The sequence below is a fragment of the Lutra lutra genome, chromosome 4, assembly GCF_902655055.1.
Source record: "Lutra lutra chromosome 4, mLutLut1.2, whole genome shotgun sequence".
Taxonomy (NCBI): Eukaryota; Metazoa; Chordata; class Mammalia; order Carnivora; family Mustelidae; genus Lutra; species Lutra lutra.
The window spans coordinates 3304718-3327422 of NC_062281.1; the positions used below are offsets into that span (position 1 = coordinate 3304718).

The 22705-nt window shown below is 53.0% G+C and overlaps 2 protein-coding genes across 13 annotated transcripts in view; one reads left to right on the top strand and one right to left on the bottom strand.

Moving 5' to 3' along the window:
* The first annotated feature begins 8926 nt into the window (after positions 1-8926).
* TRAPPC9 (trafficking protein particle complex subunit 9) overlaps positions 8927-22705 on the top strand; it is a 532249-nt gene continuing 518470 nt past the window's right edge. For 5 of the 12 annotated variants that reach the window (XM_047725280.1, XM_047725274.1, XM_047725281.1 and 2 more), the window contains exons 1-2: positions 19127-19720; positions 22146-22166. In XM_047725280.1, the coding sequence (XP_047581236.1) occupies positions 19137-19720; positions 22146-22166 (605 nt within the window). In that variant the 5' untranslated portion in view covers positions 19127-19136. Of the gene's footprint in view, positions 9162-11812; positions 11949-19126; positions 19721-22145; positions 22167-22705 lie in introns of those variants that run through there. The other 7 variants (XM_047725273.1, XM_047725275.1, XM_047725282.1 and 4 more) reach the window with 3 other exon arrangements.
* On the bottom strand, positions 11077-12466 carry LOC125096771 (collagen alpha-1(I) chain-like). Its single transcript, XM_047723674.1, has 2 exons — positions 12082-12466; positions 11077-11647 (listed from the first exon to the last, which is right to left on the bottom strand). The coding sequence occupies exons 1-2, from the start codon at positions 12464-12466 to the stop codon at positions 11313-11315; spliced, it is 720 nt and encodes a 239-aa protein (XP_047579630.1). The 3' UTR covers positions 11077-11312.

Genomic DNA, 22705 nt, shown 5'->3' on the forward strand with positions numbered 1-22705 from the left:
AAGTTATTTTTCCCCGGCACACTTTTTACACCTCTCAAAAGTTCTAATTGTAAAAAAGAATTATCCAACGCTTAGAAATGGGGCAGAAAGTTTACCATTTGCTTTTTCCATCCTCTAGGAGCTCGAGTAGTGGAATTTGAGACTTTACTTGAGTTCTGAGGGCAAGCGTTCAATTCTGGAAATCGGGTAGAAATACAGGATTCTTGGCAAACCAATGTTGTCTGGTAGAGATGCGAGTGGGAAGGTTACAGTCCGAAACGTGCGACTTTGTTTCGTATTCACTTTGCAGTCTTGTTTCTGTATTAATTCTTCCAGGGGGTTTATATTTGCTTCTCCTTGTTGTATCCTTTTTTGGAGACAGTTTTACTAGCTGTTTCCTTCAGGATCAGCCAAGTTTGATAAAGCTTCATCGTGCGTATTTGCTACCAGCTTTGACTGAGTACCTTATTACCTATAACAACATGTTCCCGTTTTAAGTGTGGAATTCCAGGAGAGCCGGATTGAATGAACACACCTGCAGAGACGGCACAGAGCACAGACATTTCCGTGAACCCAAAACGTCCCTGTGCTCCTTTCCAGTCAACGTCAGTCTTGGCCGCAGGCATCACAGGGTCCTTCCGTGGCAGGACGGGAGATCGTCTTTTCCGGAGTCTCAAGTATATGAAGGCATTTGCTCTTCCCTGTTGGACTTGCTCTCACCAGCACCCCGAGGACGGTCCCCAGCCCTGCAGCACAGATCGGTGCTTTGTTCCCTCCTAGTACTTTGTCGTGTCCCGTTTTCCTGTTACTTCCCATTTGTGACAGTTAGGGTGAAGCCTCCGTTACCGTCCCAGACCAGGGTTTTTGCTCCTCTTCCTAAGAGGGGAACGATTGGATCCCACAGCAAGTGCACGTGCGGGGCATGGAAATGGCCAAACCTTATAGCGGAGGAGCCTTGGTAACACATTCTGTTCCTGCTCAAAACATTTCTCTTGTTCGGGTGTCTGGGTGGCTTCGTTGGTTAAGCGTCTGCCTTTGGCTCTGGTCATGATCCCAGGGTCTTGGCATGGAATCTTGTAGGGGGCTCCTTGCTCAGCGGGGAGTCTGCTTCTCCCTCTCTCTGCAGCTCCCCCTACTTGTGCATGCTCTCTCTCTGATAGAAAAAGAAAAATCTTCAAAACGTTTCTTTTGTTAACCTTTTGCCAGTCTGATGTATGGTGCCCCAGACAAGGATCTAGAAAGGGGACAGATGGGTGTTTTTCCCTGACCCAGGCACACCCGGGGGGCTGAGCCTGGGAACTTCCAGGCAACTTCGGGGGAGCTCTCCCCAGCTCTCGCCTTCCCAGTCTGTCTCCTCGACAATAGTGAAGCCGTGGTCTGCGGGCGACCCCTCTGTGGGCACTCCAGGCAGGATGTGGGGGATCCCACTGAGCTCCTCCTGCGCTGCCTGCTGCCTGCTGCCTGACGTGTTCTTACCTCCTCCCAGTTTTCTAGCTGTGGACGGGGGAAGGGTCCATCTGAATGCCGCTGTTCTCCCTGTATTTGCTTTTTGCTTTTTGAAAATTATACTTTTATATAACTGCTAGGTAGATACGGAGCTAAGGCCTGAGATTTTGCCAGGAAGTGTCGTCTCCACTTTGGACATTACCGAGTTTTTTTCTTGGCTCTTAGAGACTCTCCCTCTGGTGGGGTGGAGGTTCATTTCTCCCAGCACAGAGGTAGTCTCAGGGAATTCAATTTAAAGAAAGCGTGCATGCGGACATTGGGATTTTCAATGGGGAGACTGAGTCCCTTAAAACAAGGAGACAAGGCACAAATTTCTTAGTGTCTGTCATGTCGTAAGCACTCTGTAAGTGGTGGCTGTTACTAGCTCCACATGATAAAGTGAGTGAGCTTTACCTGAACGACTTTCTTTGGAGCGTGCTGCTTCCTCCTGTGAGGCCCCTGGGGTCTTTATGCTGTCCTTGCTGGCCCAGGGTTTCCGGTTCTAGCCTGCTCCCCTGGCCTCCAGCCCATATTCCAACATCATTGCATTTTACTCACCTAACAACCTTCCACCGAAGCCCTTACCCGTCCTGGTTCCTGTACTAGAGGCGAAACTCACAGACCCATGCGTGGGTCAGAGACTTGTCAACTACGGCACAGGGTGGGTGGGGGTCTTACAGCAGAGAGACACAGCAGGCTGGAGGGACCCCTGAAGACAGAGTCACTTCCTTTGCTTACAGAGTTAGAGTTGGGACAGCTGCAGAGGACAACGGATTTGAGTTCATTTTTTTTTTTAAAGATTTTATTTATTTATTTGACAGTCACACAGCGAGAGAGGGAACACAAGCAGGGGGAGTGGGAGAGGGAGAAGCAGGCTTCTTGCCAAGCTGGGAGCCTGATGCCGGGCTCCATCCCAGCACCCTGGGACCATGACCTGAGTCAAAGACAGACGCGCTTAACAACTGAGCCACCCAGTTGTTTGGACTTGAATTCCGATTGGAAGAGCGAGTAGAAATTTGCCCAGTGGGCATAGTAGGGAACAGAAAGAATAGAATCTGCGAGAACCCAGAGGGGTGGGGGGAATGACATCCAGAAAACTGAACCAAGGGGTGAGGCTGGACGGGTATAGACTGGGAGCAATTTTTAGAAACCACCTTATTGAGATCTAAGTCACGAGGCACCCCAGGCACCCATTTAAGAGGACCATCCGTCGGTTTTTAGTATGTTCAGCATTGCACGAAACCATGCGGAGCTGTTTTTGAAGCCCTTGTAAGGTCTTCCTGTAGGTGGCGCTCCTGGGGCTCCCTGAAGGGACTTTTAGGGGTTGTGTGGGTATATAAGGACTCACTAGGAGAAGGTGGGGCAGCATTTGGGTCCGGGCAGAAAAGAAAAGCTAGAGCAGGGTTCCCCAGGATTGTGAAGGAGGGAAGGAGCCCCCCCCCCCCCCCCCCCCCGCAAGCTGCGGCTTCTGTAACTGAGGCTGTGTCTTAACGTTCAGAGCAAAGGGGACACCAAGAGCGTGGCCCTGGACCAGGCTGAGCTCCCAGAAGTCCTCCCCTCCGGGAGCCTCGAGAAGCTTAACTGAGCCAGACAGCTTGTATGGAATGGATTTCTTATGCTGCCCCAGTGGTGATCTCGATGAGAAGATAATGGGAGGAAATTGTTCTGCACGTACAAGCTGTTCTTCCCTTTCTCAGGCCATGGAACTAGCTGCTCTCCAAACCCGACTGTGCTTTTAAAAAATACACATTTTTAAGTCCACACCTCTGGTGTTCTCGTTCAGTACCTCTGAGTCAGCTCAGGAAATCACGGTGTATTTTTAACCGCTTGGACTTTCTTTGGAATTCTCTTTTTAATGATTTTTCAACAACTGCAAACTTAAGTTTCAAGTACAGTGCGAGTAACTTATTCCTGAACCATTTTCGTGTAAGTGGTTGACCTGTTGTCCCGAGACCCCTAAAGAGGTTAGTGTGTATTTTCCACAAACAAGGACATTCTCCTGTGTGAGCACAAGACAGCCACCAACAAAAGGGCATTAACATTGATAACGGTAGTATCATCTGATCCTCAGACTGGCTCCAATCAAGTCACTACTGTTCCTTTTCTTTTACTTTTTTTTTTAGCAAAGTGATCTTGTCCAGGATCATGTGTGACTTTATTTGTCCTATTTATTCTTCTCTAATCTGGAATGGTTCCTCAGTCTGTCCTTGACTTGCAAGACCCCAACACTTGCTTTCGAAGATCACAGGTCAGCTGTTTTTTGGAATATCCCTAATTTTGCCTAATCTGTTGTTTCTTCACGATTAAACCCAAGCCATGAGTCTTTGGCACGGAGACCGCAGAAGTCATGCTCTGCTCCTGACTATGCTCTATCAGTGGCTACATGATTTACATTCGTCCTGTTAGCCTTGAATCAGTTTGCTCTGAATCCTCTTTTTAATTTTTCTTAAGTAATCTCTGCTCCTAATGTGGGGCTCAGACTTAGGACCCCAAGATTAAGAGTCACATGCTCTACTGACTGAGCCAGCCAGGAGCCCCTCCTCTCTCTTTTTTTTAATTGAGATGTAATTGACATAGAACGTTGTGTAAGTTCAAGGTGTACAACCTGTTAACTGATTCACCTAGATATTGCAATAGGGTGCTACTGTTTTGTTAGCTGGCACATCCCATTCCCTGATGATCATTTCTTTTCTTTTTGTGGTGGGAACACTTATGATCTAGTTTCTCAGCAACTTTGAAGTATATAGTACAGCCCTGTCGACTATAATCTACTCATTCATCTTCTGATTGCATGTTTGTACCCTTTGACCGACACCTCTGCAATTTCACCCCGAGCCCCTGGTAACCACCATTCTGCTGTTTCTGCAAGTGATTGGACTTGTCTTTCTCTGCTTCAGAGAAAGAAGTAAAGAAATGGCAAAGGTATGGATAACGGAGGTTAAAAATACCCTTCCACTTGATTGAAGTCTTTTGAATAATTCGATCGGTGTTGTTGGAGTAACTCAGATAAATCCTGTATCAAGTTGTCAGAGAGCAGAGACAGAGCCTCAGTCTTTCCTTTAAAAATTAGCCTTCATGCTTAGGTCACCCAGGTGACGCAGCTGGTTAGGTGTCCGACTTTTGATTTTGGCTCAGGGTCGTGATGTCATGGTCCTGGGATAAAGCCCACCTTGGGCTCCGTGCTCAGTGCTCAGTGGGGAGTCTGCTTGGGATTCTCTCTCTTCCTCTTCCTCTTCCCGCTCACTTTTTTTTCTCTCAAATAAAAAAAATTTTTTTTAAAGATTTTATTTATTTATTTGACAGAGAGAGATCACAAGCTGGCAGAGAGGCAGGCAGATGGGGAGGGGGAAGCAGGCTTCCCGCTGAGCAGATAGCCTGATGCAGGGCTCCATCCCAGGACCCTGAGACCATGACCTGAGCTGAAGACAGAGGCTTTAACCCTCTGAGCCACCCAGGTGCCCCTCAAATACAAATTTCTTAAAAATAAATTAGCCTTAATGCTGTAATATTTAAGATACACAAAAGGTATAAAGAATACTATATCTTGAATTATAATAACGTGATATATAATACAAAACATATTTCTAACTGGATTATTACATATTACTTTATATGTAACAAACAAATGCAAAATATATAATGTAATATAATATGAATTCTCAAACCATCTAGTACAAGAATTCAGCTAAATCTCTCGTGAGTTCTTCCCTAGCTTCCGTCTGTTCTGAATTTGCTCAGAACTGACTGACCCAGGCTCCCCTGACAAACTGACAAAATCCAAGGTTTTGGAGGCAATTTAAGGCAATTAGATCCTAACTCAGGCCAGACAAGGATTTTTTTTTTGTTTTTTTTGAGTCGCTATTAAGCTTGTTCTGCCATCTGCCGGCCGCACGTGGAATTGCAGTCACTCATGTTTCCCGCCCCCATCCCCACCTTCTCAGAAGTTTTCTTAAAAAATTTTTTTCAGGGACGCCTGGGTGGCTCAGTGGGTTAAAGCCTCTGCCTTCAGCTCAGGTCATGATCCCAGGGTACTGGGATCGAGCCCCGCATCGGGCTCTCTGCTCAGCGGTGAACCTCCTTCCCCCTCTCTCTGCCTGCCTCTCTGCCTACTTGTGATCTCTGTCTGTCAAATAAATAAATAAAATCTTAAAAAAAAATTTTTTTTTCAAAGCACCTGAATGGATGCTCATGGGATAGAAGAAATTATCAATTTCAATAAATTCTTACGAACCATCAAAAAAAATTTTTTCCCCCTGCAGCACCTGGGTGACTCAGTAGGTTGGGCGTGGGACTCCTGGTCTTGCCTCTGTGGTGATCCCGCAGTTTTGGGGTCAAGCTCCGCATTGGACTCTGCGCTCAGTGGTGGAGTCCTCTTGGGGTCCTCTCCTCTTCCTCTGTCCTTCCTCTTGTTCACCGGTACACACCCTCTCTCTCTCTAAATTAAATCTTAAAAAATAATTTTTTTTCTTAAACTTGATTTTGAAATGTACAATCTGAGAGGGGGCAGGGAAGCCATGGAGCCATTGAGTCTTCAGTGGGGTCCTAGGGGCACAGTTTAAGATTTTTTTAGGGGCGCCTGGATGGCTCAGTGGGTTAGGCGTCTGCCTTTGGCTCAGGTCATGATCCCAGGGTCCTGGTCCATCCTGGCTTCAGGCTCCTTGCTCAGCTGGGAGCCTGCTTCTCCCTCTGCCCCTCCCCCTGCTTGTGTTCCCTCTCTCGCTGTGTCTGTCAAATAAATAAAATATTTAAAAAAATAATTTTTCAAAAACGTAAAATCTGATTTTCTTAAGTTGGATATATTATAACTGATCCCTAAATCTCTGGTTTTACAAGTGACCACCACGCACTGGTGAAAACACTTAAGTATTAGTTGCTCACATTTATAACTTTTCAGTCTTCGATGTATGTAGTGTGTGTGTGTGTGTGTGTGTGTTTGTGTATGTATGACTCCAAAACTTACTGCTAATATATGAGAGCTGCTGATGTAGATGCTAGTACAAACAAGAATCATGTCAATGTCAAATTAACAGTGTTTCTAATTCTACTCTGTGAAGCAGGAAACCTCTTTATTAATCTGCAAAAGAAAGGAGCCTAACAGAGTAAATAATACTTCTGATCACCTATTAGCTGCTAGATGATCACGTCATTTCTGAGAAAATGTCACAGTGCATTTGCATCGTTTGAAATACAGTAAGTTAGTCATTACCAAGTTGTGTGATAATCATTCTTGAGATTCCTGTGGATGTTAAATTCAAACCATCAAAAAAAATTTTTTCCCCCTGCAGTACCTGGGTGGCTCAGTAGGTTGGGCGTGGGAAAGTCTGGCGGGAAAAGGCTCATTATGTAATTTCAAAGTATCTTTTCACCAATTAGTCATTAATCACAGCAGAAGTAGTCATGGCTTTGCAGCGGAGACAGACAGCCGATTCCACCTTAGCCAAGTGGTCAAAGTTATCCCTTTGGGACAAGCCAACAGTATGTGCCCACTGACACAACACACGCACAGGGCTCAGCTCACATCGTTTCTATGGCATTCTGCAAAAAATACGTAATTTGATTTTATTCATGAGAAAGGATTAGATGAGCTCAAATTGAGGAACATTCTAGAAGACAGCTGGCTTGTATTCTTCCAGCACATTACAAACATGAAAGAGGCTAAGAAACCGTTCCAGATAAAAGAACACTGAAAAAATGCAGGACAGCCGATGGCTCCCCGGGGTCCTGGATGGGGAAACGGCTCCCGAGCACACAGCTGGGGTCTACTTATACACCAGCACACGACTGGGGCATACTGATACACCAACATATGACTGCGGCATACTTGTGCACCAGCACACGACTGGGGTCTACTTATGCACCAGCACACGATTGGGTCATACTTATACCCCAGCACACGACCGGGGTCTACTTAGGCACCAGCACACGATTGGGTCACACTTACACGCCAGCACACGACTGGGGTATACTTATGCACCAGCACACGACTGGGTCATAGTTATGCACCAGCACACGACTGGGATATACTTATGCGCCAGCACACGACTGGGGTATACCATGCACCTCTCCGTCCCTCCGGAGAAGACAGCACAGATCTGGGAAAAACGGAGGTCGCTGGCGAGGACGACGGGAGTCCTTCCACCGCCCGTGCGGGTTCTCCGCGACGGCAGTGCCCCCAGCAGGGGTTCCCGCGGACCGGCTCTCCGCGGACGAGGAGCCGGTGTTCCGACAGGAGAGCGCGGGGCCCTGCGCGGGGGTAGCGCACGGAGAGCTTAGGCCCTGGGGCAGAGCCGCGGCTCCCGGCGGGCGGGCTGTCCGAGGCTCCCCTCGGGCGCCGGGGCCCGCGTACTCCGGGCGGAATAACCGCGTGCCCCCACGGAAGGCCTCGGGTCCCCTTCCGCCCGCGGCGCGCCGACCCGCGGCAGGACCCGACAGCGGCCGACAGGCTAGCGACAGTAGGCGGGGCTCGGTTTCCAGGGCAACGGGAGCGGAACCCCGGAGCTCGCGCGCGTACGTCACTTCCGGCCGCTTGTCACGGGCCCTCCCGCTCGCGGGGGCTTCCGAGCGGGAGCCGCTCTCCTCGGGGAGCGGGGCTGTCGCAGGGGGCCGGGAGCAGCCGACCGGACTGTGGTCCTGCGGGAGGAGCTGTGGGGGCGCGGGCGGGCCTGGCTCCCGTCGCCCACCAGAGGCTGTCAAAGCCGTCCCCCGGGACCGCGGCTGTAGGACGCCCCGCCACTGCCGGATCCGGAGCATGCGCACTCCCGCCGGCGCGGGCTCGGGGAATCCACTGCTCCGGGATTTCCGCGCAGCCGGTGGGAGAGCGGAGGGGCGCGCTGGGGGCGTGGTGGTGGGGGGGGCGCGGTGAGCAAACGGAGGCGTTGATTGGTCCGTTGGGAGCCCCGCGGAGCCGCTGTCCTCGGCGGCGGGCTCTGCGGTTCGTTCACTCGCTCATTCACCGAACGGGTCGATCCGTTCGGCCTTCGCGGGGGCGCGCGAGTCCGCGCGGGGGCGGGGCGCGGGGGCCCAGGACCCGGCTGGCCCCCCGCGCTGTCTCCCGGCTTCCGGCGCCACCTCGCGCCTCTCCCCTGCACTCGTACACCGGGAGGCGACGGCCGCCCCGCCCCCCGCAGGGGCCTCGCCTGAGAGCTCCTGCTCCGGGGGCGGCGGTTGCCCTCGGCAGGGCCCGCGCCGGGAGCCTCGTCGGTCGCGGACGCTCCCGGGTCCTCACGGGGCTGTGAGGCCTGGAAGGAGCTTCGGGGCTTCCCCGGTGCGGGGCCCCGGCTTTGCCCCGCGTTGGCTCCCGCGACTTCGGCCTTCCGGGACGCCGCCGCTGCCCAGCGCGGGCCAAGGCGGTTCTTCGCTGAGTCGAGGCTGAGTGACTCTAAGGGGAAGGAGTTCGTCGACCCAGACCAGAGTTTCGGCTCCCGCTGCGGACCCCGTGCAGCCGGCCCGCCGGGGAGGGACAGGCTCGTGCGCGCCCGTCGTTCCACACTCGGCAGGGGGATGTCACTGCTCCGTCCCTTCGAATAGGACGACCGGTGTGATAAGGCCCTTACGAGATTAAATGAGACCTTTGTGACAAGAGCGGTGCACGTCACCTGCCAGGTGAGGGGACGCTACCGCGACTGTGTTGTTTTGAGGGACCGGACGTGAGAGACCCGCTCAGGTGGTTGGTTTTTCGTGCCGCTAAACACACGCAGGTAAGTGAGTGAGTCCCTCCCTCCGGCTTGGGCGCGCGAACACTTGCGGACACAGGGCGCGAGTGTTGGAGCGGACTGCGGGGCAGGGGAGAGCCCCTCGCACGGGAAGGAGTCAGAGACCCTCCGTAATACCGCTGGGGGCTCATGATGGGTTTGCCCAAAGTGCCCCAAACGTCACCCAACCAGAACAATTTTAGTCAAGACAACAGGCATGATCTGGGGCTGTTCCAAGCCAATCAAGAGCTAGGGTCACCCTATCACAAAGCACGTGATGTCATTAAAGTGGAACTTCAAAGTCTGTCCCACTGTGACTCAAAATGTTTTCTGCTGCCTGATTGTGTTGAGTCCTGGTGACAGCCTCATGAAGTGATGATCCCCATTTTACAGATGAAGACACTGAGGTTGTGTCGTTGGTGAGGGATGGGGTGGGTGCTTTGACTGCACTTTGTGACTCATGTTTCAGTGACAGATCTCAACTCCACAGTCTCCGGGGCATTGGTTCTCATCTTTGGGACTCCATGAGTTGATGATTCAGGGAAGCCTCAGATTCTGCCTCGTTTTACTGGCGAACTTTCTTTTTTAAGGATTTATTTCTTTGCAATCTCTACACCCAATGTGGGGCCAGAACTCATGATGCCAAGATCAAGAGTCACATGCTCAACGGACTGGGCCTGCCAAGTGCCCCAACTGGAGAACTTTCTATTAGAGCTCTGTATCACCAAACTTTCCACCCCCTTTAGGACTCTTGTAGAGGATCTGGTGTGGGTGGGAGGTGGGATCTGATTATTTTAGAGGTTCCTTCCAATCCAACTTGAAGTGTCTACAAACTCTTTGAGAGCAGGTTTTGCTATATTCTTTGAATTCTGCACATTCAGGTGAGATGCGCAGGAAATGTTAAAGCTATGAAAGGTGTAACTCCAGGAGCCAGACAGCCCAGGGTGCCCCCTTGGGTCAGTTTAATGCGAGCCCCTACCTTCTCTGAGCCTCAGTCTTCAAACTGATAAAAATGCAGGATAGTCTCACACAGATTTGCTGGAACCATAAATTGCTGTCAGTGAGCACATTGTAAACAGAAACATTGTACTAAAATAGCAATGTTTCCTTTTGCCAGCTTTCAATATTGCTTTCTAAATTGCTTGCTTTATCCATTTACAAAGAGACTAGGGACAGAGAAGGACTATGGAAAGAGCACAGGCCATGGCATCAGACAACCCTGGATCTGAATCCCTAAATGACACAAGCCACTTGTGCAACCCCAGCCAAGTGGTGTGTCCTCTCCGGACTGCAGAGCTAAGAATAGTACCTTGCATGGAACTTAGGAAGACAGAGGGAGCTACAGAGTGGAGCTCTGTTCCCCCAACACAGACCTCCGTCAAGGGTGGCTCTTGTAATGTCTGTTTTCTCTGTCAATCTGCATTCTTAATGCCACAGAGCAGCCCCCATGGGCATCCTTTTGTGGTGTGTTGGAGGCAGTCTCTCTCAGCGTCTGGGGACCTCTGTTGAAAACACTTCCCAGCTCTCTGGATTGCTAGAAATCGGCTTCCACTGCTTTGCCCTGAAGATGTGTTCTGCTTGTAACTCATTCCTACTCTTTGGAAAACAGTTCAGTAAAAAATTGGTTTTCCACTGACTCTGGGCAGGGATGAGGGATAGCATATTATTTTGTTAAAAAATATGAATGAATATTTTTGTTAAAAATATGAATGTTTTGCTAAAAATATGAATAATAAAGTAAGTTATAAAACAGCACTGGCCCATAGCAAAGAGTCAATAAATGCCTGCTGGCTGACAGCAAAGATGATGGCCCGTTTCTTTCGTGTCTGCTGCATTTGGTGAGGGACGATTCTTGTCTTCCAGAACATTAAGTTTTTTTTTTTTTTTTTTTTTTTAAGAGTAGGTTCCATGATCAACGGTGTGCCTTGAACTCGGGACCCCCAATCAGGCGCCCCTGAAAACATTTTTTATTTGAAAAAACAACAACAGCAACAACAAAACAACACAAAGCTACACAAGGAAAGCGTCTTCCCCCGCCATCCCCTTCCCTCGGCCCTTTCTGGAGGTGACGCTGTTGATAATGTCCTTTCCAGATCTTCTCCAATGTGCTGTGAGGCTCTGAGGTCCGCACGTGAATTCCGCTTTACGCACTCATTTTTAACACAGAAGTCGAAATCCCAAAGTGGCTTCTGGCCTCGCGAATAGCGGCTCCCACCCGCTCTGTGCTGGGCCGCTGCACTCCGCGCCGGGAGCGGCTCCAGCCGGGAGACCTGGGGGCCCGGCTCCGGCGCCCCCTCCCCGCCCCAGCGCCCAGGGCTGCGCGGAGAGCGCGCGCGGGACGCTCGCCCGGTGTGCAGAAGGGGCCCTCGTCCAGCTACGGTAGTTCTCCACGCTAGTGCCCGCGGGGGCTTGGTCTCCCGGGCGCAAGGGCCCGCCGGGCGCGGGGTCGGCCGCCCCCAGCGCCCCGGGCCGCAGAGTTGCTGCAATCCGAGCTGCGCGCCAGGAGGGTTAGAAAGCGGCGCGGCGACCGGGCCCCTCCCTCGGCGCGCGCCCCTCTCTCATTGCGCGCGGCTCCTTCCTCCCCTCCCAGCCCTCCTCTCCGCTCCCCCACCTTCGCGTCCCGCTCCCCGCGTCCCTCCCAAAACCCGGAGCGGATTGCCGGCCCGGACCGCCCCGAGCATGCGCAGGAGGGTGCCGGCGCGGCCGCGGGTCGGAAGCGCCCGCTCGGAGTAGGGGGAGCGGTCGCAGAGGCTGCTCCGTCCCGCCGCCCGCCAGGCCGTTGGCTCCCGCTGCGTAAGTGCGAGGTGGGGGGCTGCGGGCCGGGGGTCGCCGGCGGCGGGAGGGCGCGAGTCAGCGCGCACATGCCGGGCCGGGTCCCTTTCACCCCCACCCCGGCCCGGGAGCCTGCCCGGCGCCCGCTGCTCACCTGTGCGGGGCCGTGTCGGCACCTGCCGTCCTGGGGCCCCGGCCTTGTTCCCCGCGGCGCGCGGCGGCGGCCCCTCCCCATTCCGCTGCCGCGTCCTGGACCCTGGGCCGCATGGGGTCGGGGGGCCCCCGGCGCGCGCTGGTCTCCCCGCAGGGCGGCCCGGCCGGCCCGGGGCTACCGTCCTGTCCCGGTCACCCTCGCTCTCCTCCGGGTCGAGAGTGCCTGAGATCCAGCTCGGCGGCCCCAGGCGCTGGGTGCGTGGATGGGAGCCTCCGTGGTCAGCCCCGTCCGAGCCGCGGGCGCCGGGGGGAACGGAGCGAGCCCGCGCTGCGCTTGTGGCCGCCTTCCCTCGCGGTCCGCGCGCGCTGCCCGGGCCGCTGCACATGCCTTCTGACCTATACCCTCTGGTGGTCGGACGGGTTGCTCGTTGGATTCCGGGCTTTTACAGCGACAGGGACTAAAATGTGGACCGCAGGGCTGGCCTTGGTTCCCAGCGAGACCAGGGCGGGGCTGGGACAGGCTCCGTGCATCGGCGCCCCTCCCCCGACTTTAAACTAGTGACGGTCAGTGTTTGAGAAACAGTGACCACTACTTCCTCGTCCAGCCCAGCTAGTACTTGTTAAGGTGAAAGGACCGCACTCCGGCCCGAGGTGGGAGATCCAGGAGTCTCGCCATACTCGAGATCCGGCAAGCCTGTGTGCGTGTTTTTCTTAAACCGTGTGGCAGAATAGTAGTGGAGAGGGACCAACGGTTGTCAAGAAATGTTTTTTAAAAATAACTGCTTTATTGAGATAGCATTCACAACCACAGAAAACATCCATTTAGAATGTAGGGTGCCGTGGCTTCAGTACACCCACCGTCGGGGCCATCCCCGTGCCAGCACGTTTTGCCACTCCAAAAAGAAACTCCACACTGGTTGGCGGTCCCTTCTTATTCTGTCCTGCAGCCCCCACAGCCGCTCGTTTACTTTCTGCCTCCAGGGGTGTACATGCTGTGGGCATTTCATCTAAACGGAACCTCACTCTGTGCGGCCTCTGGTGATTCCCTCCTTTCACTCTGTGCGGCCTCTGGTGATTCCCTCCTTTCCCTGAGCATCGTGTTTGCAAGTTTCCTCCAGGCAGTGGTAGGATCAGTACTTTGTTCCGTTAGGACTGAGCCATGTTGTCCGGTTGCATGGACCACATTTTGTTGTTCATTAGTTGACGGGCGATGGTGTTTCCATTCGTGGGAATGGAAAGAACTATGAATATCTATGAATATCTGCAGACACATTTTGCGTGGACATGTGTTTTCAAACTTCTTCAGTCGGTAACTAGGAGTAGAATTGCTGTTTTTATGGTACCCCTGCATATAACTTTTGAGGGAGCTGCCATGTCGAAGAAATATGTTTTTGATTTTTTTTAAACCATTTTATTTGTTTATTTGAGAGGGGAGAGAGAGAGAGAGAGAGATGGGGGGACGAAGGGAGGGCAGAGGGAGTGGGAGAACTGAGCAGGGAGCCCAAAGAGGGGCTCAGTCCCAGGACCCCGAGATCATGACCTGAGCCACAGGCAGACCAGACCCTTAACCAGCTGAGCCACCCAGGCACCCCTGTTTTTTGATGTTCTAATATTTGTGTTAGATTAGTCTCAGACACTAGAATTGGCTCAGTGCCAGGTCTTGTTTCGTCAGCTTCTCCCTAGAAGAAGCCAGTGGGAAAGCGTGGATGCTGGCTCCTGGCCCCAGTCTGTCACCTGCCGATTAGGACACCTCGAGCAGAATGACTGAGCCTTATCTCATCTGTACGATTGAAGACAGTGATACTCTTTTCTTGGGACAGGTGGGAATTCTAAACAGGACACATGATAGAGAGCCCAGTCAGTGTCCTCTCTCTACCTTACATGAGACAGATTTCCTCTGGGGTGAGATGAGTATTTTGAATTTGGGGTAAAAGTAGACAAGGAGTTTGTGATACTGAGCTGCTTCCGGGAAAATTCTTGTTTGAGGTTGTGAGGTTTATTGACTTGTGGCACACATTGGGTTGCTGGTGCCTTTTTAGCGCCGAGTCAGAACTGGAAGGGACCCAGAGGGCTCATTTAGTTCAGGGTGAGTTCATTTGGATCTCATAGATTAGCAAATTCCAGAAAACTGGAGGGTCAGTAATGGGGCTGTCAGTTTTCGCCCAGATGGAACAATGGGAAGGTAACACCGTCTATTCTAATATTTCATAAAAGCAAGAATATTTTAATGCCAAAAAATAATGGAAGTTCATTACCTAACCATAAATTACAATACAAGTTAATATTTATAAAGCACTTTCCAGGGGCGCCTGGGTGGCTCAGTTGTTAGCGTCTCCCTTCGTCTTAGGTCATGATCCCAGTGTCCTGGGATGGAGCCCCGCCTTGGGCTCCCTGTTCTGTGGGAAGACTGCTTCTCCCTCTCCCACTCCCCCTGCTTGTGTTCTCTCTCCTGCTATCTCTCTCTCTGCCAGATAAATAAATAAAATCTTAAAAACAAAGCACTTACCAAATTTACCTGAGTTTAGTTTTATGAGAATTTCATGCACTCTTCTACTTTGTCTCATTTTCTTGGGACTAGAGAAATTGAGCACCTGTCGTGAGACCTGGGCCCAGGACCCGTGTGCCATATCTTTAGGGGGATCTGCAGCTTTAATGCACTTGCCTCTCTGTGCCTCCTGTTCTCTGGCTCACAGAGGAAGGTATTTGCAGGACCAGCAGCATAACCCGTATGTGGAAGATGGGGCGGAGTGTGGGCTCTGAGACTGGTTGACCTGCTGACAACTAGACTGTGAGCTCCTTGAAGTTGGACCCTCTCCCTTTTTTAATGCTTGAAAAACATTAAAAAAAAATTTTTTTTAAAGATTTTTATTTATTTATTTGACAGAGATCACAAGTAGGCAGAGAAGCAGGCAGAGAGAGAGGTAGGGAAATAGGCTCCCTGCTGAGCAGAGAGCCCGATGTGGGGCTCGATCCCAGGACCCTGAGATCATGACCTGAGCCGAAGGCAGAGGCTTTAACCCACTGAGCCACCCAGGTGCCCCTTGAAAAACATTTTTTAAAGGATTTTATTTATTTGAGAGAGCGAGAGCATACAGAGGGAGAGGGAGGAGCGGGCTCCCCACTAAGCAGGGAGCCCGACTCAGGGCTTGATCCCAGGACCCTGAGATCAGGACCCGAGCCGAAGGCACGCGCCCAGCTGACAGAGCCTCCCAGACACCCCTAACTCTTGAAAAATTTTGAAATAAAGACTCTAACAAAGCTGCCTGTGCTGTTGATGGATAGTTTAAAGAATGGCAGAACAAGTGTCTCCATTTGACTTAACTTATGACGCCTCTCTCTGTCCCGAACTGCACTCCTCTCTGCACCCCAAGTAACCAGTCCCCAAATTTATTTTTCTTTATAGCTTTACTTTGTGTGTAAATATCCCTAAACAATAATTGTGTAGTGTTTCCTGTTTTTGAGCTTGATGTAAGCAGATTCTGCTGCTTGTACTGACCCATGACCTCCTTTATTTGCTCATCGCACTGTTAAGATTCCGCTGTGTTCCTGCAGGTCACTCTGGGCCACTCATGTTCAGGGTTCTGTAGTACTCCATTGCGTGAGAAGACCACAGTGTCCTGACAGTGGACATTTGTGTCATTTCTAGTTTTGGCTTCTTTTCTTTCTTTCTTTCTTTTTTTTTTTTTTAAGATTTTATTTATTTATTGGACAGAGAGAGAGAGAGATCACAAGTAGGCAGGGAGAGGGGGAAGCAGGCTCCCTGCCGAGCAGAGAGTCCGATGCGGGGCTGGATTCCAGGACCCTGAGATCACGACCTGAGCCGAAGGCAGAGGCTTAACGACTGAGCCACCCAGGCGCCCCTCTAGTTCTGGCTTCTAGGATCCTTTGTTTATGCTCCTGCCATCCATATGCCAGAGTTGCTCTGGGAGGGAAATTCCTGGGCGCAGGGCATACCAGTCTGTATGCCCGCTGTCCTATAGGACAGTTACTTTGATCTGTATCTTCGTAAACACTTGGTGGTTCTCATACTTAAAATGTTTTGTCTGTGTAGTAGCATCGTTCATAGTGGCCCAAAGCTAGGATCAACCCCAGTGAGCTGTGATGGATGAATGGGTAAACAGTATATGTATACAGTGGGCTGTAAGCATTGAAGAAGGAGGAAATGCTGATTTCCTCCCCCAACAGTGATGAACCTTGAAGACCTCCTGCGTAGAGAAATAAGCTCGTCTCGCAAGGACACAGAACGTGTGATGCCACCTACATGAGGGACGTGGAGCGGTTCAGTTTGTAGAGACAGGAAGTCAGAATGGTGGCTGCTGAGGGCCGGGGAGAGTGGGCGTGGGGAATTTACCAAGTACAGAGGACCGGGTGGGGCGGTGGGGAACTTCTGGAGATGCTTGCCCAGCCGTGGGAGTGTCCTTAATGCCCTAGAGCCGTGCCCCTAAAAATGGTAGATCTCCTGTATATTTTACCACAATACAATTTTTATTTTGTCAATTTATTTTGGGTGTGAAATGGCCTGTCACTATGGCTTTAATTAGCTTTTTCCTGGTTGCCGTTGAGGTGGGGCACCCTTCCGTACCTGTCCTTGCCCTTTGAGGTTTGTCTTCAAAGATCCTCTTTGAGCGTCTTGCCTGTATCCTGACCGGGCGTCACTGATGTGTCTTCTGCTTACGCGGGGATGGCCCATTGTCTCGTGTCACATACCCGAGAGTCTGTGCTTTGCTTCCGCCCTACAGCGGCACTGCTGTTATGTCAAGTTGCTGTGGACGCGTGGGTCTGGTTCTGGGTGGGATTACATTCTGGTTTTCTTTTTATCCCTGGGCCAGCCCTGCGCCGACTGCAGCTTTTTTTTTGGTCTTTTTTCCCCACAAAAAGGTACTGAAATATTATTCATCTATCACACAGTTGACCCATTTAAATCTACAGTGTTGCGGTTTTTGGTGGATTCACAGAGCTGTGCAGCCATCACCAGTTCTGGAACATTTCATTTTCTCCCAAAGAAACCCTGTATCCTGTCAGTAGTCGCAGGTGTATCTGATCTTGCTCTGGCTGGGAGGTGGGGGGCAGGTGGGGGCATAAATGCTCTCCCCCTTGGTGGGTCTTCCAGTTTCTTGGCGATTCTGGACCATAAACTCATTTGTTATACTCCACCAAAAGCCAGGTAGGAGGTCTAACCAGAATAGCATCGAGTCTGTATATCCATCTGGGGAGAATTGATATCTGTCTCCCCTTTCTCCTCATGAGTGTACCTGGAACGCTGTCTCTTCGTCTGTACAGAGCCTGGGACGTGGAAAGTCCTCGCTCAATGCCGGGGGCGTGGATGCCGAGACTTCAACCTTGTTCATTTCAACCAGAGCCTTTCACAGAAGGGAAAACCTCGGTGACTCTATGTGACTCACGGTCACGCGTAATGACAGCCAGGGAGAGAAGCAGCTCAAGGGACGCGGTGGCTGCACTCAGTTCTCTGCCACCTGTTGCTAAGGAGAGAACAGCCTCCTTTTCCCTAATAATGTGTGCTGCTCGGCTCCTTTAAATGTCATTAATTCGGTCTTATCTGGAGACGGCTGTCCTTCGGGGGGCCTCGGTGTGATGTGAGCACGTGTAAACAAAGATGTGTGTGTGGCAGCGCTCGTGGCTCCTGTCCCGCCTGGCCCAGAGTGCCCGCTGAGCACATGCTGGAACCGGGAAAGTCATAGCACAGGTGGGAATTTCCATTATGACTCGAAATTCCCAACTTCAGTAACCCGTGGCACCTGGATAGAGCCCACCGTCATTTTGGTGGTCCAGATCAGCGGGTTTGATCCGACAAACTGAATGACTTGATGAAGCCTCATCGCACGGTATGTGGAGGGAGGGCCGGTCCACCTGTCCTCTGTCTCGGGGGGGGGGGCGGTCCGCCTGTCCTCCGTCTGAGGGGGGGCCGGTCCGCCTGTCCTCCGTCTCAGTGGGGGGGGCCGGTCTGCCTGTCCTCCGTCTGGGGGGGAGGCGGGGGGCCGGTCCACCTGTCCTCTGTCCCGGGGGGGCGGTCCGCCTGTCCTCCGTCTGAGGGGGGGGCCGGTCCACCTGTCCTCTGTCTTGGGGGGGGGCGGTCCACCTGTCCTCTGTCTCGGGGGGGGGGGGGCGGTCCACCTGTCCTCTGTCTCGGGGGCGCCGATCCGCCTGTCCTCTGTCTTTTCTTCCTGGACTTGTTCTCCTGCACCCCGCGGAGGCTTCATCCATCAGCAGGGACCTGGGTTTGCTGGTGCTGCCGTGAGCCGGTCCTTGGCTGGGTAGCCTTCCCTCAGCGGCACCGGGGCCCCCTCTCCGTCTCTGCAGCGAAGGCCTGGACTGGATACGTGTTTTGCAGTCGCTTCTTTGCTGTGCCTTCTTTTGAGAAACACAGAACCTTAAATCTCCGCCTTCAGCGCCAACTCCTGGGGGTTTGGGAAGTTTCCCAGGGGCTGCTGTGCCTCTCTGGGGAGCCCCCACGTAGGTTTGGTTCTTTTCGGGGGGTGCAGAAGACACTGGTCAGAGGACGAACTTCCTCTGACCCGGCCTCTCTGGCCTTGACCGGTGATAAGCCTCTCTCCTCCCCAGGTTCCTCATCAGTAGAGCGGAGGCGGTGTCACAGAACGGTGTAGATGAGATAACGTGCATATAAGCCATTTCCGTCCCGGGTAGACTGAAGGTCAAATCCAGATCTCCTGATCCCACTGTGGTTCTTTGCTTTCTGTCCTGTTGAGGGGATGAGGCAGCGGTGCCTTCGTTCAGGGAGCGCTTTCGGGCCGTGACTCTCTGTCGGCATCCGGCTGGGTGTTGGAGATAGAAGAAGAGGCCACCCCTATGCCGCAGGAGCTCAAGGCCTCGTCCAGGCACTGTGGTGTTTGGGGAAGAGCTGTGGTAGCCAGATGCAGAGCCCCAGGGACAGAGGGCAGCCCACGGCTCCGTGCCTCCCGCCCTCCCCTCCACCTCGCAGGTGGTTCACGGGAGAACCACCACATCCCAGGGTGGGCCAGCAGCCTTCACAGCCACGCGCCCCTAAGTGCCCTCATTCTCTCCGGCAGAGTCTTCAGGATGAGTGTCCCTGACTACATGCAGTGCGCCGAGGACCACCAGACTCTCCTCGTGGTGGTGCAGCCTGTGGGCATCGTCTCCGAAGAGAACTTCTTCAAGATCTACAAGAGGATCTCCTCGGTGAGCCAGGTCAGCGTGCGGGACTCCCAGCGGGTGCTCTGTATCCGCTACAGGCACCACTACCCGCCCGAGAACAATGAGTGGGGTGACTTCCAGACCCACCGCAAGGTCGTGGGCCTCATCACCATCACGGACTGCTTCTCCGCCAAGGACTGGCCGCAGACTTTCGAGAAGTTCCACGTGCAGAAGGAGATCTATGGCTCCACGCTCTACGACTCTCGGCTCTTCGTCTTTGGGCTGCGGGGAGAGATTGCTGAGCAGCCGCGCACCGACGTGACCTTCTACCCCAACTATGAGGACTGCCAGACGGTGGAGAAGAGGATCGAGGACTTCATTGAATCCCTCTTCATTGTGCTCGAGTCCAAGCGTCTGGACAGGGCCACCGACAAGTCCGGGGATAAGATCCCCCTTCTCTGCGTCCCATTTGAGAAGAAGGACTTCGTAGGACTGGACACAGACAGTAGGTAAGTTCACCTGGAGGCCCAGAGGCCTCGTGCTTGGCTTGGTTCTTGACGTCACGAAGGGAGAAGCAAGGGGTAGTATTTGATGTCTCAAGGGGTAGGCAGGCATGGGCCATGGTTTTCAGACTTCTAGAAATGGGACAGCCTTTGGTTAAGGGGAATCCTTTTAGGGTTAGTGTGTGTCCTTACTCCCCTGTTTCAGCCGGCCCTCCCCGAGGGACCCTCAGAGCTGCTGTCCACGACGGTGGCCACCTGTGGCTCTTGTGGACCAGAGGGTTGGCTAGTCTGAGCTGAGATGTGCTGTAAATAAAGTGCACATCAGGTATTGAGACTTAGTATGGAGAAAAGAAAATATTTTGTTAATCTTTTCACATATCAAAGTGATCATATTTTACATACATTAGGGTAAAGAAAATTTTAAAATTGGTTCCAGTTGTTCCTTTGTACACTGTGGCAGCCAGAAGCTTTATGTACGTGGCTCCCATGTTATCCTGGTTGGACCGCGCTGCCCTTGTGCGCAGCTGGAAACTTCTCTTCCATCTCATCCCTTTGATTCATAGTGAGATGCTGGGCCTGGAGAGGTGGCCGAACTAGGAGCTGGCCCAGCTGAGCTAGTGGAGCTCCTGCCTCCGGGGCTGGGAACTGGGCACGGGTCAGGCCCTTCTTCCCAGCTGATAGCTCCAGGGTCCCAGTCCTCGCTGACAGCCAGCCAAGGCGAGTGCCACAGTGTCGGGCATGCTGCCAGGGACTTCCCAAAGAGCTCCTGCCCACGGCCGTGTGTCTCTCTTCTCTGTGTCACAGGGGCATCAAACAGAGCAGGGAAAGGCCAGGCCTCACATTTCTCCTGAGATGAAGTCAGTGGCTGAGCTTTGCACAGAAACTGCAGCGTACCCTACTGTGCCCTTTGCTTCCCCTGTCTGTCCCCGGCGCTGCCTCCCTGTGCCGTGGCCACTGTGGTGTCCGTGCACAGAGGAGGACGATGCGTAGGTTCCATGCTTCCCTGGAGGAGGTCCCCCTCGGCTGGGAGAGTGTGGGGCTTCATGACTGTGGGCACCAAGTCCCTCCTTCCCCTCTTGTAGAATGTGGATGTGGGTCTTGCGGGCGAGTACTGAGTGACCTTGTGTCCCGTGGGCACAGTGGCCCTGCAGAGTAGGTGCTTAGCATGTTTCTGGAGTTTACCTGAGATCAAACACTGACTTGCCATCTGTTGGTAAGTTGGAGGAGAAAATGTCACAGAACTGAGAAAAACAGGCCTGGGCCAGCCCTGCGAGGGGCAAGCACAGAGTGGCCTAAGATTCCCCCCCCAGGGTGCTTTGCAGGGTCTGTGCTGGTTTTCTTTCCTCACCAGACGTGCGCGTGTGTGGCTAAGGGAAGGGCCCGTTGCACCCACGATCTGTACTCAGTCCTCGCAGTGGCCCTGAAGTCAGGACACCAGTGGTCCCCTTTCCCACCTTGGAGCTGGGGTGGTGAGGCGGGGGAGCCCGGGCAGCCGTGAGGGGTAGTCACGAGGGGCAGCCAGGCCTTCTCCAAAGCCACCTGGTGACCTCCCCTCACCACACGGGGCCAACCTGCACTTAGCCCCTGCACTCCCGCGCCCCCACAGCCTGTGGCGTGGGCTGGGACTGGCTGGTCCCCGCCGTATAGACCAGCCGCTGAAGCCTCGGAGGTGGCCAGGGATCCCGCTCTGACCCTCTGCTACATGAGGAACTGGGGACATTCTTTGGTCACGACTTCTTGGCTTTGAGGTTGCAGACCCACCAGAGAATGCTGGCCTGTTTTTGCCATTTGAAATCGATGCTCACGACTTGGCGGGAGTAACAAGCCCGGGGACTGTGTGCCTGGCATGGCTGTAGGCACGGGAAGTCCAGCAGTAGATGGGATGGCCCTCCCGGGGGGACCGATCTGTTCTTGGCGAGCGTAGACACTCAGCCAGCTTTGGAACTTGTGTGACATAGTGACGCCGGTGACCTAAGATCAAATGCGCTGTCCCGTCATCCCTGCCGGTCCATTGTTGCTTTCACTCGTCTGCGGTGCTCTCATTTTTAAAACACTGACTTGGTGTGGAGACAGAGCCCAGCTCTGTCCTGCCGCTCTGGGTAGGAGCGTCCAGCTTAAAACGAGACCGAAGTTCGTAGCTCACAGGAAACGCCTAGGTGAAGGCCGAGGTTTGGGTGGCGCACTGATCGCGTCCGCAGGCCTTGTGGCAGGTGTGGCCACTCTGGGCCCCGCAGCCCCCCATAACACGAGGTGCGGACGTATTTCACTGGAACGTTCTCGGGTGCCCCAGGCCTCGAAAGCCCACGGGAGATTCTTGGGCGCGCAGTGTTGTAGCTGTCAAAGTTATTTTTGTTCTTGTGTGTTTCTAATTTTTGCTTGTTCCTCTTTTCTTTCCTTTTCCTTTTTTTTTTCTACCGTACCGCCCCGTGAGTATGTTGTTGGGTCTGAAAAGGTAGGCTGTGAACACGCTGCATCGGAAGTAGCTAGATCTCCCCGTGTGCTGCCTTCTCGCTGCCTTCACCGCTTGAAAAGCCAGACTGACTGCCGCCTGCATCCTGTGTCTCCCCGGCCGTCTTCCGTTTTTCTGATTTAAAAACTATTTTGCTTTTTAAAGCACGTGACGCACTGATGTTTGATACCTGAGATTTGCTTTGGGGAACTTGTTGGGTCTGACTTAGTATTTGGTGGCAAATGAGCCCTTATTAATCTTTTCCGTTTGGAGGACGTGGGATGCTTGTTGATTTCGGCGGCTGCACAGGGACTTTTCACGGGGTTTTTAACCTGGAAAGTCTGAGACTGCAGCGCCTCGCTTGACCCTGGCTTGGGAATGAGCATAGCAGGGACGCGTGTTTTGGCTGTGGCTGCGTGACGTGCATGACAGAGCTTGTAGGCCAGCGGCCGCCGGCGCGGGGTACCCGGCTCGGGAGCGCGCTGGCCGCAGACGGGCGCTGTCGGAGGATGCGGTGCCCGGAGGCTTTCGCTTTCACCTGG